At 47.1% G+C, this 18,847-nt stretch overlaps 1 protein-coding gene across 2 annotated transcripts in view; it reads right to left on the bottom strand.

Annotated features, from left to right (window-relative positions):
• The window catches only part of Inpp5a (inositol polyphosphate-5-phosphatase A), a 200,437-nt gene that overhangs the window by 69,553 nt on the left and 112,037 nt on the right, over positions 1 to 18,847 (bottom strand). For both annotated transcript variants that reach the window (XM_026781193.1, XM_005351446.2), the window contains exon 5: positions 6,713 to 6,776. In XM_026781193.1, coding sequence (XP_026636994.1) covers positions 6,713 to 6,776 — 64 coding nt within the window. The remainder of the gene's footprint in view (positions 1 to 6,712; positions 6,777 to 18,847) is intronic.

Genomic DNA, 18,847 nt, shown 5'->3' with positions numbered 1-18,847 from the left:
GCTCATAAATTCTTGTTCCATGACCTGGAACCTGACACTCTACTTCATTATCCCCTAAGAGCTCCCAGCCTGCAGATTTACAGGGGCTAATTGGCACCCTCTTTGAAAGCCGTGAATATATTTAAGAGGGCTGTGGAATTACCATTCACTCAGACCTTCACATGAATTTATTTAATAACATCGATTTCCTCTTCACACACGAATGACATTACTCATATTCCAGGGAACAATTTTTACATGAGATGAAGACAGGGACACAGGGCAGGTACTCTTCAGGCTTGCCTTGCTAGCTGCCATCCTACCCCTCCCGGATTGACAGCACTGTGACTGGCCCTGGTTTGAGTCCTTCACAGGCAGGCCTGAGAGAGGTCCTTTCTATGGACAAGTGTCCGACATTCAACGGTGCACGATAAATAAGCATGAGAATGTATTTCTCACAGCCCTTGCAGGCAGGGCAAGAGAACTGCTGGCCTCAGCAAGGTGCCAGAAGGGTCAGGCAACATTTGGTTCCCAAGGCCAGAACGTAGCACAGACAGTCTTGTATCCTGGTTACCAGTTCCAGCACCCCAAGATCCCTGAGCTAAGAATAGAAAGAAGTTCTTGAGTTGTCAAGCAGGTTCTTAGAGACTAGCCTTGGGCCAGCGGCTGCCAGGATTTTAGGGATGTTTTCACATTCTAGGAGGAGCAGAACTTTCCCATTCTGGAGTATTTTCCATACTAGGGATGAAAGTAGACAGCGGGAGCTGGCTGAGGTATGCAGCTCCAGGACATGAAGGGATAGAGGCTGAACCCACATAAAACAAAGTTTTGATTCTATGGAAACAGCTAGAGTTAGGGGTCCCCATTCAGGGCTATGATCTGGTTTTGGTTGTACTGATGGCTCCTAATGAATGCAACAGGGACTGAAAGCCCAGGGAAGCCTGTCCAGACACTGGGTCAGCCATGAGCTAAATGCATGGGCCTCTGATTATATTCCTCAGATTCAAGTGGATACTAGAGAACATGAGCGTGCTTCGCTTTGAAGCCAACGCCACCACCATCACTGCAGAAGGGCAACTGTATCTCTGTGTTTTCCTCACTCAGAGAGAACAAAGCCTCAGCAGAGCATGGAGCCAGCACCCAGGGTGGGTAGGCAGGGTCAGAGAGGTCCCCGTGAGCCCTGTGCTGGGGCAGAAGTGCACTTGGTCACAGGAACATTTGCTGCAGACACCCATCAATCCCACAGGAGGGTATCTGGTACATATAGTAGTACCCAGTCATGCTAGGGTGGCCGAGTGTCTGGTGGAAGGGCACTTGGAAGTCCGGGGAGTAGAAGCTTCCACCAGAGAGGTATTCAAACAGATACTTTGGGGGTTTCCAGGCAGGTAACTTTCCCAATAGGCTTGTCAGTGGGATGTATAATGCCCCTCCCTCAGACCCACGAAACTAAAATGTTCTTGTCATCACATCTATCCCTTGGTGGCCCTGTGCTCTACAGATGAAAAGGTAATGGCAGGGACCCACTCAGACAGGGATGCAGTTAGCAAGGGGAAAGAACATATACACACACTGCTTTCAAACACTCAGCCACATGGCTATTCTTGTGGATCAGTAGGACAGTAAGAACAGTCAGCTACACAGCCAGGAAATGTCACACACCAGTTGAAAGCTTGGCTCACTCTGGGCTCCTCAAAATAATAGCCAGAACCTGGAAACAACCTAGATGCCCTTCAATGGAAGAATGGATGAAGAAAGTGTGGAATATCTACACATTAGAGTACTACGCTGCGGTAAAAAACAATGACTTCTTGAATTTTGCATGCAAATGGATGGAAATAGAAAACACTATCCTGAGTGAGGTAACCCAGACCCAAAAAGATGAATATGGGATGTACTCACTCATAATTGGTTTCTAGCCATAAATAAGGGTCACGGAGTCTACAATTGGTGATCCTAAAGAAGCTAAGTAAGAAGGTGAACCAAAGGAAAAACATATAGTTGTCCTCTTGGCTATGGGAAGTAGACAAAATTGCCAGGGAGAAAATTGAGATCTTGGGGGTGAGGTAGGATGGGGGTAAGGGGAGATGGGGAGAGAAAAGTGAGAAGGGGAGGATGGGGGGAACTTGGGGAAAAAGGAGGATTGGGATAAAGGAAGGTTGGATAGGGGAGCACGGAAGCACAATTCTTAGTTAAGGGAGCCACCTTAGGGTTGGCAAGAGACTTGAACTTAGAGTGGCTCCCAGGTGTCCAAGCCGAGGTCCCCAGTTAGTTCCTTGGGCAGCTGAGGATAGGGAACCTGAAATGACCCTATCCTATAGCAATACTGACGAATATCTTGCATATCACCATAGAACCTTCATCTGGTGATGGATGGAGATAGAGACAGAGACCCACACTGGAGCACTGGACTGAGCTCCCAAGGTCCCAATGAGGAGCAGAAGGAGGGAGATCATGAGCAAGGAAGTCAAGACCACGAGGGGTGCACCCACCCACTGAGACAGTGGAGTTGATCTATTGGGAGCTCACCAAGGCCAGCTGGACTGTGACTGAAAAAGCATGGGATAAAACTGGACTCTCTGAACATGGCGAACAATGAGGGCTGATGAGAAGCCAAGGACAATGGCACGGGGTTTCGATCCTACATAATATGCTGGCTTTGTGGGAGCCTAGCCAGTTTGGATGTTCGCTTTCCTAGATATGGACGGAGGGGGGAGGACCTAGGACTTAACACAGGGCAGGGAACCCTGACTGCTCTTTGGACTGGAGAGGGAGGAGGAGAGGAGTGGGGGGAGGGGGAGAAGGGTGGGAGGAGGGGAAGGGAAATGGGAGGCTGGGAGGAGGCGCAAACTTTTTTTTTTCTTTTTTCTTTTCCTTTTCTCAATAAAAAAAAAAAAGAAATTAAAAAAAAAAATTCTGGCCGCACTGCAACACCTCTCCTAGCAGCCCATGTCTCAGCTGAAGACGTACACCAAGGAGGAACACCTCAAGGGTACAGAAGGAGCTATGCTCCATGGCTGAGGGCAAGCGGGTCTACATGTAAACGCAGGTGAAGGAATGGCAGGACCTGCGGGAAGCCACTGTGCTTAAAAGGAATCCAGCGAGCATCTTGTTCCCTGGGGATAAGGAAGACATGGGATGGAAGGGCACGTCCTAAAAATGTCATTTTCAGAGGCAGTAGAGACTGCACATATACCTATTCCACACGTCTGCATACAGTGTGCTACCCACTGAAGTCCAGTGTACTTCAGGCTTTGCTTTTCATGTTGCAGTGCTATGGGTTTTGACAAAAGCACACAACTGTCATGACACCAATTTTTCTGTCCAAAACGTCTTCTATGCCCAGACATATCACTTTACTCCACCTGGACACACTCTCTATGTCTCTAGAGTTCTTCCATCTCCAGACAGTCACAGCTGGGATCCTGCAGTGTAGAGCCATCAGACCAACATCTTCCACCTGCTCACGTTTCTCGTGGCTAGCCAGATCCCTCTGTTTTGACACTCCGTTCATTTTTCCAGGGGGTGTTGCAGCTGATTTTCTTGTCCAGTAGAGAGAGGATGGTCATCTCTATTCCTAGTTTGATGAGAGCATTTGCTGGATTCTGCCATACACTTTTTCTGCATCTACTGACGCAGCCATGAGGTTTTCTGTCTTTAACAGATGGTGTGAACAATTTTATTGGCTGATTTTAGAATGTGATGTCAATTGCATGACTAGAGTAAACTCCAACTGTTCATAGTGCATAATCCTCCTTACACACTGCTAACATCTTTCTGAGAACTCTTGCATTTTGTTTTCATGAAGCAGTCTGTCGATCTCCCTCTTTCCAGTGTCTCCGTCTGGTTTGGGGATTCAAGCAGTGCTGGCATGCAGGACAAGCCATGAGGTGCTCCTTGGCTTGTCTTGGGAACTTCGTAGAGAATGCCGTGGTTTCCTCAGGAGCTCCCCAGTGAACCTGCTGAACCTAGCAGCTGTTTTTCAGAAGGTTTACCTCTGACTCAGCTTCACTCACAGGTGTTGTTCCCCTGCTATCAGTGGTGGTCCCTTACTCATTTCTGTTATCAAGACTTTGTATCTTCCTTCTTTTTTGTTCTTGGTGCATGGGGCTAACAGTGTATCAATTTGATAAATCTTTTCTAAGAAACAATTTTCTCTGATTTCCTATATTCAATTCCATTAACTTTGTCTCTAATCTTTATTTCTTTTTTCTGTTTATTGTGAGTTTCATTTTCTACTTTCCTGCACCTCAGCACTGGGCATCTTAACCACACTCACTTTAAATTCCTAGCACAATTGCTCCAGATCTCTGTCATATTTGAGTCTGTGCCAGAGAATTGGTTCATCTCCTTAACCTGACTTTTAAGTCTTTAGCATGCTGCTGAGGACAGAACATGAGCCACTGGGTTAAAGACGCAGACAGATGTGCTGGGCTGGGGCCGCGTCCCTGGCCGCTATGTGTCAGACACTCCATCTTCCTTTTTCCCATCCTTGTGCTTGACTCTGCTGCCTGAGGATTTCCAGGGAGACATCTCACAGACTAAGAGCAGCACCTATCTTCCACTACACCTGCCCCAGGCTGTGATCTTCCCACTGATTGGCAGCCCTGCATCTCATAAGAAGTAGGCTAGAAGCTGGGTTGACTATCTCAACTTCCTAGCCAGATGGGTTCTGATGAGAGTCTAGTCATCTGGAGACTTGGTTTCCTTGACAGCAGGCTCTGTGAAGCAGAATACAGTACCTGACCTTACCTGTGAGACCTTACTTTTTCAAATCAGGTTATTAATCCTTAAATCTATCAAGATTTCTTGCTGTGACTCCCATTAATCAGGAGAGTGAGTACTGTGTGCCCATCCCAGCCTGCAATGACCGAGTGGGCTCTATCAGTGCCAGCAGCCACCAGGTGACACCACTAGATGTTTGCAGCATTGACTCTTGTCCCAGAAAGAAGCATCTAAGCACATGCCGACAATGGGAGGTTTTGCAGGATGCACTGCGCATTTGCAAGGTACAATATGACTAACTTCATTTAGTAGTAAAATATGTATGCAAATGGTTTCTTATGAAAACTTTTCTATGGATTCAGAACCTCTTGAGTTTGGTGTTCTCTTGTGTGTGTGTGGGGGGGGGGGGTGTCAAGACAGGCGTTCTCATTCTCAGCTGTCCAGGAACTTACTCTGTTGATCAGGTTGACCTCAATCTCAGAGGTCTGCCTACCTCTGCCTCCCGAGTACTGGGATTAAAGGCCTGTGCGACACCACCACTCAGATGTTCATGTTTAAGAGGCTATTCTGTGTCTTACCCTAGCATTGCAGAAAAACGACCATATCTGAATGTCACTGCTGGAGACATGCTCTGGTACCTGACGCTTATGGAGTCCTGGAAAAGCAGCTCTGGCCACCTCATCTTGGCCACATGCTTGTTGAAAACCAAGTGTGTACTGTAGCTGCAGAAGCAGTGGCAAGCACTCTGTTGGCAGGAATCCTGCTCATCATAAGGTTGGACAGGATGTTAAAGCAATTCCGAAAAGAAAGCTACTCTGTCTCCTAGGGGGACTCTCTCTGGGTGAACATCAACAGTGAACCTGAACCAGCTGATGAAGGTGGTCAACGGTTACACATACCTGACAAAAAGTAACCTAAAAAAGGATTATTTTGGCTCAGGGTTTGAGAATACAAGCCATCATGGCAGAAAGTCTTAGCAGGGGTGTTGGGAGGTGGCAAGAACTTGTTCACATTTGGAGATCAAGAAGCAGAAGTGGGCTATATCTCAATGCCAGACTACAGTGACCCAGTACCCTCTAGAGAGGCCCCACTGTCTAAGACTCCACAACTACTAACCCAAAATAGAATCACCAGCTGGGAACCAAACACTTAAATGTGTGAGAAGAACATTTTATGTAACAGTTATATTTATAATTGTCATGAACTTAGTGACATGATCTGGCCCCGGATGGGCACTGAATTCAAGAAGGTTCATACACAACAGAAGTGATAGAATGGAATAGGTAGTTAGAGCCCTGATGAAATCCCTTTAGGGGAGCAAGTGTTCCCAAAGAGTCCAGATAGGGGAACTGCAGAAAGGGCCATCTCGGCAGTGACACTCAGGCAAACAGTGCAGGGCCAGCACCAGTTACTAAATGACAGCCAGCATGTTTCACAGCCACTCTGTTTCTGAAATATGCAACTCTTCTATTTCATTTCATACCATTGCATTCCAAAGGACCATGGGTAGAAAACTACTATCTCTTTTGAGTTCCTGTAAGCAATCTAGAGTTAGCAGGGTGTGGTAGTGCACACATTTAATCCCAGCACTCAGGAGGCAGAGGCAGGCAGATCTCGTGAGTCTGAGGCCAGCCTGCTCTACAAATGAGTTCCAGGACAGTCAAGACTACTAAAACAGAGAAACCCTGTCTCAAAAAACCAAGAAAAGAAAGGGAAAAGAAGGGAAGGGAAGGGAGGGGAGGGGAGGGGAGGGGAGTGAAGGAACCTAGAGTTCGCTAAGATTAGCAGAAGAGGGCAGAGGCTTTGGCATTTGACTCAGGACAGGCAGAGCATCAGGTCAGCAGCATCTCCCCCCAGGGAAACCAGGGTGACAGGTTTTTAAGAAGAATAAGTGACACTAAATCCAGACCATGCAGGCCTTCTTATGACAACAAAGCCAGGGAGACCTGGAGAGGACAGACCAAGGGATGGGCTGCAGAAACGGATCATGGAAGCCGGCATGGAGTCTTACCTTTAAAGTCAAACTGGTAGATGTTTTTTAAGGATTCGTGAAGAAAATAAAAGCTTCCTAGTGCCTGTAGGAGCAAAGAGAAAGACAGGGTCAGGGCAATACTGGTTCTCTACTATGTGAGATTCTGGACCACAAAAGAGGACATTCAGTATCAGCAGCTGAGGCAGAGGTGGCCAGGGAGTGGTCAGCACCTCCTATCCACTACCTCCCATCCCCCAGCACAGTACAGTCAGCTCCAAGTAGCACTGGTCGGCCAACAAGCAAACAGCCACTGTGTTGTTGTCCCAAGCTGCACAGTCCAGGCCACACATGTTTTCAGGAGTGGAATCCTTGGGAGACCTAGGCTCATCTCTCCAAGGTTCACGCATCTGATACCACACCCACCACCATCTACTCCACGACCACATGACAGGCACAGATGAGATTTACAATTATGAAAAATGGAGTTGGAAAACAAATATCTTCAACAATTAAGGACCACGGTATATAAGTTAATCAGCTCCCACCTCAAATGTCCACACAGGAAGAGTCTGGGAACCCCACTAGAGTGACCAGACAGTAAAGTGTGGTCCCCCAGCTCAGGGTCTCCATGGGAACAGGTCTAGTCCCCTAACTCATTGTTCACATAAGGGTCTGGTCCCCAGCTCAATGTCCACCAGCTCAGCATCCACACAGGAACAGGCTACTTCCCCCTGGCCAGAATACCCACAAAGTCTAAGATTTTGTCCCCCAGCTCAATGTCCACACAAGAATGGGTTTGGTATTTCCTCCTCAGAATCCACATAGGAATAGCCTGGTCTTTACTTGCCATTAGACCCCAAGGATAGCACAGCAGAAGGCTGAGACTATGTCCGCTGGCAGCACAAATGGCTTCTTTTGGCCTCTCAAAGGTAAAACTCAAATTCTTTTGCAGTAGTGCTTGGTTTTAATCTCCTCTGGCTATTATATGCCACAAAACTCTGATTGTCAATGCAGCAAGCTCCACTCCAGTCTTGCAGTCAAGGTGCCTGGTCTATGACATTCTCATGAAGCTAGGCCCCATCTGGTATATGCTTATGTGGAATTCTACCTCCTTCCCTAGACCATATTGGCTACTCCACAGTGAGGTGGGGAAGGGCTTTATCCAACCCCTTTCTTCTTTATGTCATCTTATGTCCTATCAATCCCAAGATATCTCCTGACCATGCCCCAGCCCTCTGGTTTCCCACACAGCTCACCTCCATGCTTTCAGCCCCAGAAACCAGCGTCCCCTGGAATCCTGCAGTTTTTCTTTCACTCTTCCTCCCGTCCACCCACATCCTGCCAGGCATTCATTCACAAGGTGCTCTGTGTATCACATTGACCCTTGCCTCTGGAAGATTCCAGGGCTCTGCTGGCTCTTGTCATCTGTCCCCATTTGCACTGTGGCAGGAAGGCGCTCTGCTCTGTGGATAGTCCAGCCCATAGTCACATTTTCCTCTGGTCACACATGGGAGTGAGGCACCTTCACAGCAGAACTTGGAAGCAGCCAGCTTTCAGTTTGCCTTCTTAAGGCTGCATCAATGAGAGACTATGCGTCATTAAGATGCAGGGACTGAGCCTCCTCTATGGGCCAGAAGAGAAAATTGCAGGGCTGGGCCTAGCCGAACCTAACACTTGCTCCAGGGCCACATGACACACAGCTCTGAGTAGGATGCCTCTCTACCTGTCTCAGGAGAAGAGAAACTAGAGAGTGCACTTTGGAAACTAGTGTCTCAGGAGAAGAGAAACTAGAGAGTGCACTTTGGAAACTAAGTATTGACTCTTACATGAGAAGGCAGACAAGATAGTATAAGGTTTATGATAAACAAACCGAAATAAGCTGTAGTATATACATCAAAACTGCAGTTCTAGTCAGAAACTCCATGATTAGCACTAATGAATACCCAAAGTCAAAGCTCAGCCCAACTTTCCATCATTCTTGCCGCTGTATCAATACACCAGGACACCATTCACCACAGGGCACAGGATCTTGTGGCAGTGCCCTGGCCTGCAGCCAGAAGACCCCCAAGCAAAGAGCATGTTCATAGTACACATCTTGTAGTATTGATTTCTTGCCTCTCCTGCTAAAAACAATTAAAATACATTTTACATATGTATAAATCTGTCACCAGTGCTTAATAGTTTTCTGCTAACAAGCAGCCTTCAGCCTCCACTGTGTTTCTGCCATAGCTATGAGTGTGGGGCGAAAGCCCTGACACCCTTGAAGACCAAGGCAACACGCAGAGCTCCTGACAAGCTCAGTGTTGGGATGCTGAGGTTGACCTAGCATAATGCACTCTAGGTTCAGACCCCCAGCAGTGGGTACATGACAGGGGTGTGCAGAGGGGAGCTAGTCTGGCCAGGTGGACTGACATTTCAGCAGCCACACTGGCTAGAAATGAAGAGTTGTCAGGCATATCTCAGGAGGAATGCAGCCATCCAGACACATTCCAGTCTCAGGAGTGTGGCCACCTGCATAGCTCCACTGACTGAATGCTACAGTGGTAGGCCCAGCTTGCACATATAAGAGAGTCAGAACAACAGAGGCCAGATAATAGTGACAAGACTGCAGAGTCAAGATGAGATGTGCTTTGGTGTACTCCTGCTCCAGCTACACACAAACCTGGAAGTTTCCTGGCCTAGAGCAGAAGCCCACACAGAAGAGATAAAGCGATTAGTAAGTAGCACCTCTATCACTGTGTATTCTCAAACAAATGTGACAAATTGGCTTGGGTAATCTATCATTTCCATTGGGATGTTGGCAGCAAAGAGCACACTATTAACCTAGGCTCCTGTAAGGGGCTCACTCTTCCAGGAAATGGCTGAGTCCTGAATTTAAGCCAAATCGACTCATCAATAGAGACACACAACTATGCTATTTATCTCTCAGATCCTATGCATGAGGAAGTCACACAAGCATATCCTACATGTGCCCTGAGATGGGCAACAGCCACTTTATCTGTGGTCAGATGCCCTATGAAAATGTGGGCAGCTCCCACAGCACTGTGGACTCAACAATGAAATTTCCCAGCATGCCTGTGGGGAGGCCCTCCAGGTGCCAGCGCTGTAACCACTGCTGGGACAGATGAGTACAGGGCAAAGAGGCTATAGTAGGAGGACTAGGAGTGCTTAGTAAAAGCAATACAGAATTGGGCAAGCAATTCCTCACAAAAGACTGTACCATACTGTTTCTGTTTCTATGGATAAAGCATTTGCAATTCCAGGACTTTTTTTTCTTTTTAAAGTGAAATCAATCTACAAGCAGGAAAAAACTTTGTAAAACATAATAATAACTAATCTTTAAGCCTGCAACCAGAGATTTTAACTGTTCCAATTCTAACTGACAGAATAATAAACCATGAGTAGTTGAACTACTCACACCTCTCCTCCTCCTCGCATACACCTCCCCTTTGCCTGACAGATGCCCCAACCCAAGGGAAGGAGGTGGCCTCGCTCCTCTGTGCTGCCTGCCTTCAAGTGCATACACTCTCTTACAATCAATCTCTGACAGAGCTACTCTCTTGAGAACAAACTTCAAAACATCAGAGGCTGAGGCATTACCACTTCCGCATGGTGACATTTAAAAAATGCCTGTCTTGGGGCTGGAGAGATGGCTCAGAGGTTAAGAGCATTGCCTGTTCTTCCAAAGGTCCTGAGTTCAATTCCCAGCAACCATCTGTAATGGGGTCTGGTGCCCACTTCTGGCCTGTAGGCACAGACACAGACAGAATATTGTATACATAATAAATAAATAAATATTAAAAAAAATGCCTGCCTTACATTCTGGGCATAAACCCAACTTGGTCTTATCATATTTTCATATCCTGTGGAATTAATTCTGCTTGCTAACACTGTGCTAAAACATCTGCTTCCAATCTTGTTTCTGCTCTCAGCACCACAGTGTCACTCCAGTCCCACTCTTCAGTGGTGTTCAGATGCAAATCAGACGGTCATGTCCCTCAGCTACACAGGACACCTGCCCTGCCCTCCGTCCCTCCCTTTCTTCTTTTTTGAAGACAGGATCTTTTCAGATGGTTCAGGCTTGCCTTCTGCATCAGCCTCCTGAGTGATGGGACGATAGGTTTGCACTTTTATTCCTGGGTACCACGCTCTCTTCTCTGGAGTCTCCTCCCTACCCCACCCCCACCCCCAGTGACAACACAATGGATCTGGAGAGAGCACCCAATAAAGCCTTTCAGTCTTTCTCCTCCTCCTACAAGGGTGGCCTCCACCCCACCTTCAGTTGATAAGGTCACATGTATTGCATTGGTTCTTTCTAGAAGGTCTTCTGCTGGTCTTACAATCCTCCTCTCCTCTTGCTTCCCTGGGAAGGATGGCCTTCCCCAACTCCCCCAGCATCTTCCCATCACCACATGTCTCCTCTGCACACCAACTCTACTTCATGTGCAAATCTAACAGACCATAGACCCACTGTCTATCTCTAAATCCCATTCTCTCCTCTGCCAAGGTAAGGCCATCAGCTCTAAACGGGCACTGCTTCTGCCACTGCTATTGCCCCCTTGGTCTTCTCTCAGCAGTAGTGCACCAGCCGTCCACAAGTGCACACCTTCTGCCCTGTGCTCTCACACAAGTCAGCACACCTGCCATTCACAGGGCTCCAGCACTGCTGGCCAAGAGTTCTGCCTCTGGGGTTACAACATGCCTTCTTTCTCCTCTTCGGGTGATTCTCAGGAACCCCCTGCTATTCCAAGTCTCCATGGAAACACTATCTCCTCCAAGCAGCATAGGCTAACCTAGCACCCCATTATTCCTGCAAAATGCTTCCTACTCCAGCTGCCTGAGACTCGCCGCCTTACAGAGGAAGCTCACTGAGGGCAGGAATGTGACAAGAGTCCCCCAGAACACATTAGTTCCTGGAGAAATTCCATCAGCACAGTGCCCTTGGGGTCCAACTGGCTGAGCAGCTCTGACTTAACTATCTGCTCAAGTCTCAAAAATTACCTAAAGCATAGCTTCTGAGAAGCTGTGTACTCACAGAAAATACTCTTCTGATCAGACCCCAAAGGTAAGCCCCGAAAGGACTGGCTTTAAAACAATTTAACAGATTGAGTAATAAATCAAAGCAAAGTTATTTTAACATTCATTAGATTATAAACAATAATAAATGAAACAAAGCTTTTGTTTCAATCAATGCAGAGCTTTATTGATCCTTCCCTTTATAATAAACTCACAGGCAGCCAATCTAATTGGATGAGGCAGCATTACCGCCTGTCTCCCTAGCATTACTGGTGGTGGGGGCACGTGGGAAAGGCAGCATTTAGCATGTCGCTGTCACAGGGTGTCCTCCTTTGTAACCAGTACAAACTGAGAGCTGACGCATTTCAGCTCCCAGGGCTGGACAGGAGAGATGGCACAAAGCTGCTCCCTACCCACCTCCTGACCCTAGCCACCAAGCCCCATCCAGGCTGGCTGGTGGCCCAAGAGATGCACACATAATTTCATTCCATCTCCCATCCAACAGCCGACATTAGAAGTTAATTAAATTGGTTGTCCACTGTATTCATCCACTTACAAAGTTAATGATATTCTGTCCCTGAATTAAGGAGCATTTTATAAAGCGTGCACCATGGGAGCTGGCATGTCGTACATGGGGTGCTGAACTCTGTCACAGCTCCTGGTTGTTGCATCTCCAATTACGCAGCCTGGGAAGGGCAGGGCCCTGTCTGCCAGGGCAAAGCACAAGTCATCCTGACAGTGAGGGTAAACACTACACACAACAGCCACTTAATATCTCGTGTTGGACTACAATAAATTCCACCAGATTAGTAGGCCTGTTAACATTTCACATTACCATAGTGTAGGGCAGCCAAATCAGAACAAGACAGTCTTGAAGACAGGCTGTGGGAGAGGTACGTACCCTGAAGGTATGGAAAGGGAAGGGGTAAGACTGAGTTCCTACACGGGACACATGGACTGTATGTTTCTATTGTCAACTAGACACAACAGGAGTCAACTAGAAGAGGGAACCTTAACTAAAGTCTCGATCAGACCGGCCTGTAGGCATGACTGGGGGCAGTGCCACCCCCAGGCAGGTGGTGCTAGGCTATTTAAGAATGAATGGAGCCTGAGAACAATCTACAGAGCCTGGTACCCACAATCACCAGGCCTGAAAATGGGAGAAATGGTCAAGGTGGCTGTCTTAGTTAGGGTCACTACTGCTGTTATGAAACAGCGTGACAAGAGCAAATTGGGGAGAAAAGGGTTTATTTGGCTTTTGTTTCCACATCACAGTTCATCATCAAAGGAAGTCAGGACAAGAACTCAAGCAAGGCAGGAACCTGGAGGCAGGAGCTGATGCAGAAGCTATGCTGGAGTGCTGCTCACTAGTTTGCTCAGTCTGCTTTCTTATAGAACCCAGGACCACCATCCCTGAGATAATATCACCCACAATGGGCTAGGCCCTCCCCCATCAATCACTAATTTAAAAAATGCCATACAGCCAAATCTTACGGAGGCATTTTCTCAACTGATGTTTCCTCCTTTCAAATAACTCTAACCTATGTCAAGTTGACATAAAACTATCCAACACAGGGGCCAAACCACAGGCCTGGGTAGTACTGGTGTGAGGTACTAAGTGTGAGGACATGGACAGTTCTGCCATGAAATGATGAAGTTACCAGCAGGAACTAGGGGTGCAGAAGAGAGCAGGGATAAAGGTCCAGACCCAGAGAGTGTCAGGCAAGAAGGAAAATGAATAGATAGCGGAACAAGAGGGTGGGTAAGGGGTAAGAAGTGCAGTGGTGGGGGGCACAAAGCAGCCAACAGGGACGAGGAGTGATCAATGGGGACAAGGAGTGGCCACAGAAGACAGGAAGCAACCTAGGGGTGAGCCAGGAGGATGACCACATGTTCTTGCCATGCCAAGAGCAATGGAGACAAAACATATGCACAGAATGCACAGCATGGAAGCCAGTAGTGACGTAAGCAGCCACATGCACACAGTTAATTTGAGCCATTTTGACTATGCATGGCTTAGCTGTCTTCACACTCTCTTTAAGATGTTGGACAGGCTCGACAACTTCTTGCCAGACGTCAGAAAAATTAATTGTAAAAGGAGGGCAGGAAGGGGTTCTCCACTATGTCCTGCAGCTTTGCATGGACAGTGGTCCTCAGGATGGGCCATTTCTAGCTTGATGGAAGACATCAAGTAAGCATGATGTAGATGAACAAGGTATTGAAGCAGAACTGGGACGTCATGTGCACAGGCCAGCAGGTGCCTCCTTGGAGGCATACAGTCACCTGCTTTGGCCAAGTCCATCTATCTTCTGGGTGGCTGATGACCACAGATGGGAAAAGCAAGTCCTGCTATCTGTTTCACTGTGGCAGAAGGTGTGTAGACAGGAGAATGCAGCCTTGCAAAGTTCGTACAGCATGCTGTGTCTATTACATGCCTCTGCTATGATAAGAAAGGATACCAACCCCAAGGCTTTCTGCATAGTTAAAGCTATGAAGACAAAGCTATGTAAGGATGGGGCTTCCCATACAGACATCTAGACCTTTACTGGCACCCCTGAGGTAACTTCCTTCTCAGACTTAGAGCCTACGCAACCTAAAAGTTTTTTGATAACATAGAGCTTGCAAACTGAATTTTGATAATATAAAAATCAACTTAAAATAACATCTAGGTTTAATTATTAAATTTATTAAGTTATACTTTTTCCATATCTAAATGGTTTCAGAAGTCAATCAATAGACTTTCATAGCAATTAAATTATGTGATGAGTTTACATCCCTGCAACAGCCCTGACTTCTCTTTTGGCTTCTAAAAATCATTAGCTTTTCAATTACAATCCCAGTTATGTGCATTATGGATATAGTCTAATTAAAGCACAATGCACTTTAAGAGAGGCCAGCACCGAGCAAGAGTTGTTTACAAAATACCTCCCACCATTAGAGAAGTGCGGGACACAGAAAACACTGCAGGAAGGCTTTAATTGATTTTTGTACTTCAATTATATTGGGAAACTGCCATCTACTTCTGTTCCAATCATTTAACTTAGTTCCATGCTCAAGGAACCACTGCTGTGGTACAGCTCTTCCAAGGGTGTTATGAAGGAGAGCTCTAGGTCCTGATGGCCACACTCCAGGTCTGACATTCCTTAACTGTCACTCCTTTAGGCTGCAAGGCCTCAAGTGAGAATGCCATTTGCTCCTGTCCTTTGTGATGGACCTCTCTCTTATAGATGATCTATCTTACACACCTGACATCCACTTATGGAGACCCTATTTCCCATCTCATCCCTCTTCCTCCCTCCCTTCCTTCTTCACTTGGGCCGCTGTCTAAAGAACATCCTTCAACATTTATCTTTCCTGTGGGTCTGCTGGTCATGAGTCTTTTCTGATTTCATGTGACTAAGAATGGATTTCTTACTTTGATTGTCCCCTCCTTTTGATCTGGGGAGGGGAAGAATCTTGTTATGCAGGCCCAGGCTGACCTAGTTACAGGTCCACACCATGGTCTTAGTTAGGCTTTCTATTGCTTTGATGAGATACCATGACCATAAGCAACATGAGCAGGAAAGGGTTTATTTCACTTATATGTTTCCACATCACAGTCCGTCACTGAAGGAAGTCAGGACAAGAACTCAAGCAAAACAGAAACCTGGAGGCAGGGACTGATGTAGAGGCCATGAAGAAGTGCTGCTTACTCTGCTTGCTCCTCATAGCTTGCTCAGCCTGCTGTCTTACAGCATTCAGCCCAAGGATAGCATAGGAATGAGCCTCCCCATATCAATCACCAATTAATAAAATGTATCACAAGCTTGCCCACAGGTTATTCTGGCAAGAACATTTTCTCCATTGAGATTCGCTCTTCCCAAATGACTCGAGCTAGTGTCAAGTTGATATAAACTAGCCAGTACAGCTACCATTCCAGCATCTCCTTCACTCATAGATGATCCTACAAGACAGAACTCTGTATGCAAGGCTCCCTCGCTGCATTCCCTGCTTCTGTGAGTTGTGCTGGAATACGAGCTGTCAGTTAATGGTTAATTCTTTCTTCTTTTCTGCTTTCAATTGCATTTTAATCTATCTGCTATGGCTTACTTTTTCAATTCTGACAGGAACTCATTGGGATTCCCAGTTCTGTATAAAGACTTTCCGTAACTCTAGAAGTTTGTGACTATCACCCCTCCCAAAGATCATCCACTATTCTTGCAGAGGACTGAGGCTTGTTTCCCAGCATCCACATGTCAGCTCACAACTGTCTCCAGTTCCAGGAGATCCAACACCTTCTGGTTCTTCAGGCACCAGGTACACATGTGATACATATACACACATACAGTCAAAACACACACACAAAAAACAAAAGTAAGTAAATTAAAAAATATTATCTCTATCCTTCATCCTATCTCTCTGCTTGTTTCTCAGGCTCTCCTTACACCAGCCAAGTCTGGGCCATGTGTGCTCCACGAAGTGCACACCCAAAATGTGGCACACTCCAGATGGTATTTCCTTCTGTCCTATTTGTACCCCACTGAGTATATTTCCATCCCTGCAGCTTCCAGTAAATGCAAAACATGAGTAAAACTTGTTCTACTTTTAAATTCTGCAGTCGCCAGCAGCCCATGAGCCCCCCTCTCCCCACTCAGGAGAATGATAATGGCCACAGAAGCAGAAAAGGTCAGGAGCCTGTTGGGTGAACAAAATCAGGACACAAGGCTATCCTCCTGATTTCTGCTCCCAGAGAAGGCTGCTGACAGATCTCAGTGTGCAAGGGCCTGTCCTCAAGCTCTAATGTAGTCCCCTAAATATGTGACAACACGTCACCTCCTAGCCGACAGTTTCACTGCTGGAATCACTCCACCCTATCCTGTTTCTGATCATACAACACAGGTCTAGAGTGAGGACTCCTGTGCCTGCTTCTGTTGGGCTCGGAACTGTTATCAAGCTACTGAGAACTTCTGCCTGTTTCTTTCCTACCATACAAGGATGGTGAGATTCTGGATTCTTCAGATCCTCATGGTCACCAAGCACTATGGGCTGATGTCAGGAGCCAATAGGGCCCAATGCTCCTGTCAGGGGTGTCACCTCTCTCAAACCTATTCCCTCAACAAACAGTGTGATGCCAGAATACAAAGGCCCAGCACGGAAGGCTGCTGGCCTAGAAGGCTCTCCAGCTCCCCAGCAATCTCAGTGCTTCCAATTCCCCACCTGAACATGCCTCCCTCGGTCCAAAACATGATCTCTGCCTCAACCAGAAAAAAAGAACCAAGGCTACCCCAGAAGAAGAGGGGCTTCAGCACACACTGTCCCCGACCTGGTACTGAAAGTAGCAGGACTTGGGGCTTTAACCTCCACAAGGAGACCTTCACCTCTTTTCTGAGGCAAATCACGAAAAACTCTTACGGGAAAGATGTCCAAAACAAGCTATCTCCCACTAATGGCCTTGTTATAAATTAGACCTTACTGACAAAGACCAAGGACAAGTGACACCCATCAAGCGGACCTGATGTTTGCACTTTCCCAGACTCAGCACCGCTGTCCTGACCTCACACGTGTCTGTCATTCTCATTTAGAGAAAGAAATGGTGCCAGAATGGCAGGACAGAAGCAGGCGAGTACAGGTAAAGGGAGAAGGGCATGCCAGCAACCCTAGGGATGTGCCACTGTGGAGCCTCCTGGAAGGCCACTGAGGATGGCACTGGTGCAGCTGAGTTGGGGACAAATACCTCTTTGACTGCCACTTTACCTCAGGACTGGAGGTCACTTGTGTCCTTTCTTACTGATCAGTCTCATAGGTGAGTGATGACAAGCCTGGGGGAGGGGGGAGGTGGCAGGTGACATGTGGGAGTCTAGTGACACAGAGAACCCAGGCTGCAGTGGAAAATTTATCTTGAAATGTTGGGTATCTAGGTTTTGGTGAAGCCAGAGACAAAGATTTTCTGGAGGAGAGTTGTGAGCGGTGGAAGAAGTAGAGATGAAGAGAAGAAGGCTGAGGAGTGGCAGGGGACATGCAGGGTCACAGAACCGGGAGAGACTGCAGTAGCCAGTATACACAGAGCCAGAGGAAAAGGCACCTTAGATGAGGGAGAAGTAAGCTAGAGGTATCAAAATGGAACCAGCACATAAAGACCAGAACGTGGATGAGCCTTGAATAGAAAGGAAGCTGCCCAAGCAGAATGGATTGAGTTTCTGCCAGGCCAGAAATGAAACACACAGTTGCCCCAAGACTAACAGGGTCTTCACAATCTAACACAAAGTTAGTGTGCAAACACAAAGAAGACAAAGGAGTGGGAGAGGACGTGGTAGAACCAGCTCTTCTAGAAATAAAGCTGTGGGATCCTAACCACATCCATATTATCTGAACCACCCTTGCTTCCTGTGTGGAGCAGGGGCGAGGGGAGCTCTACATGGCTCCATGCCTATGAAGTCTTACCAGTCTGTTCTCATTAGTGGCATACAGTATTCTACAATGGGACACTGGTCATAACCCATCAACAGAAGGAGAACAGAATTTGAGAAAAGGCTAACCCATTCACATGTAGCTGCCAGTTTCCCAGGGCTTCTGAGTCTTGTTACTTCTGGCTTATAAAGTGGGACTTGAAGCTTTCTTCCCCTCCCTATTACTACTAATATTCCCAAAGCTACACAGAGGAGAACATGTCTTTCCCCTATGTTCCAGTTCAATCTGGGCCTAGTACACTGGCACCATCAGTGGGCCACTTGCCTGAAATCGACTAGCCAGTGCCACACATTACTCTATGCTCAGCATCCCAGTTTTGCCCTCAGTGACAATGGCCAAGGGTTGAAAACAACACAGTAGGTGGGCTGTGCTCAGTGTCCAGTGTCTGCCAGGAATCATATGGGATCACAGAGGTGTTCATGAAAGGCTATGGAAATCAACACATGAAAAGTACCATCAAAAAGGCTGCAACCACAAGCTCTGCAACAAGACCTTAACTTCTCAAGAAGAGAGGTCTCCAGGAATAGAAGGCCTTCTAGCACCCCTGTACCCTAGCAATAAGGAGGCCTTTTAATACTCCTGTACCCTAGCAATAAGGAGGTCTTTAAATACTCCTGTACACTAGCAATAAGGAGGCCTTTTAAGCCGGGCGGTGGTGGCGCACGCCTTTAATCCCAGCACTCGGGAGGCAGAGGCAGGAGGATCTCTGTG

This window comes from Microtus ochrogaster, chromosome 8, assembly GCF_000317375.1.
Source record: "Microtus ochrogaster isolate Prairie Vole_2 chromosome 8, MicOch1.0, whole genome shotgun sequence".
Classification (NCBI taxonomy): domain Eukaryota; kingdom Metazoa; phylum Chordata; class Mammalia; order Rodentia; family Cricetidae; genus Microtus; species Microtus ochrogaster.
This window is presented reverse-complemented; position numbering and strand designations above follow the sequence as displayed.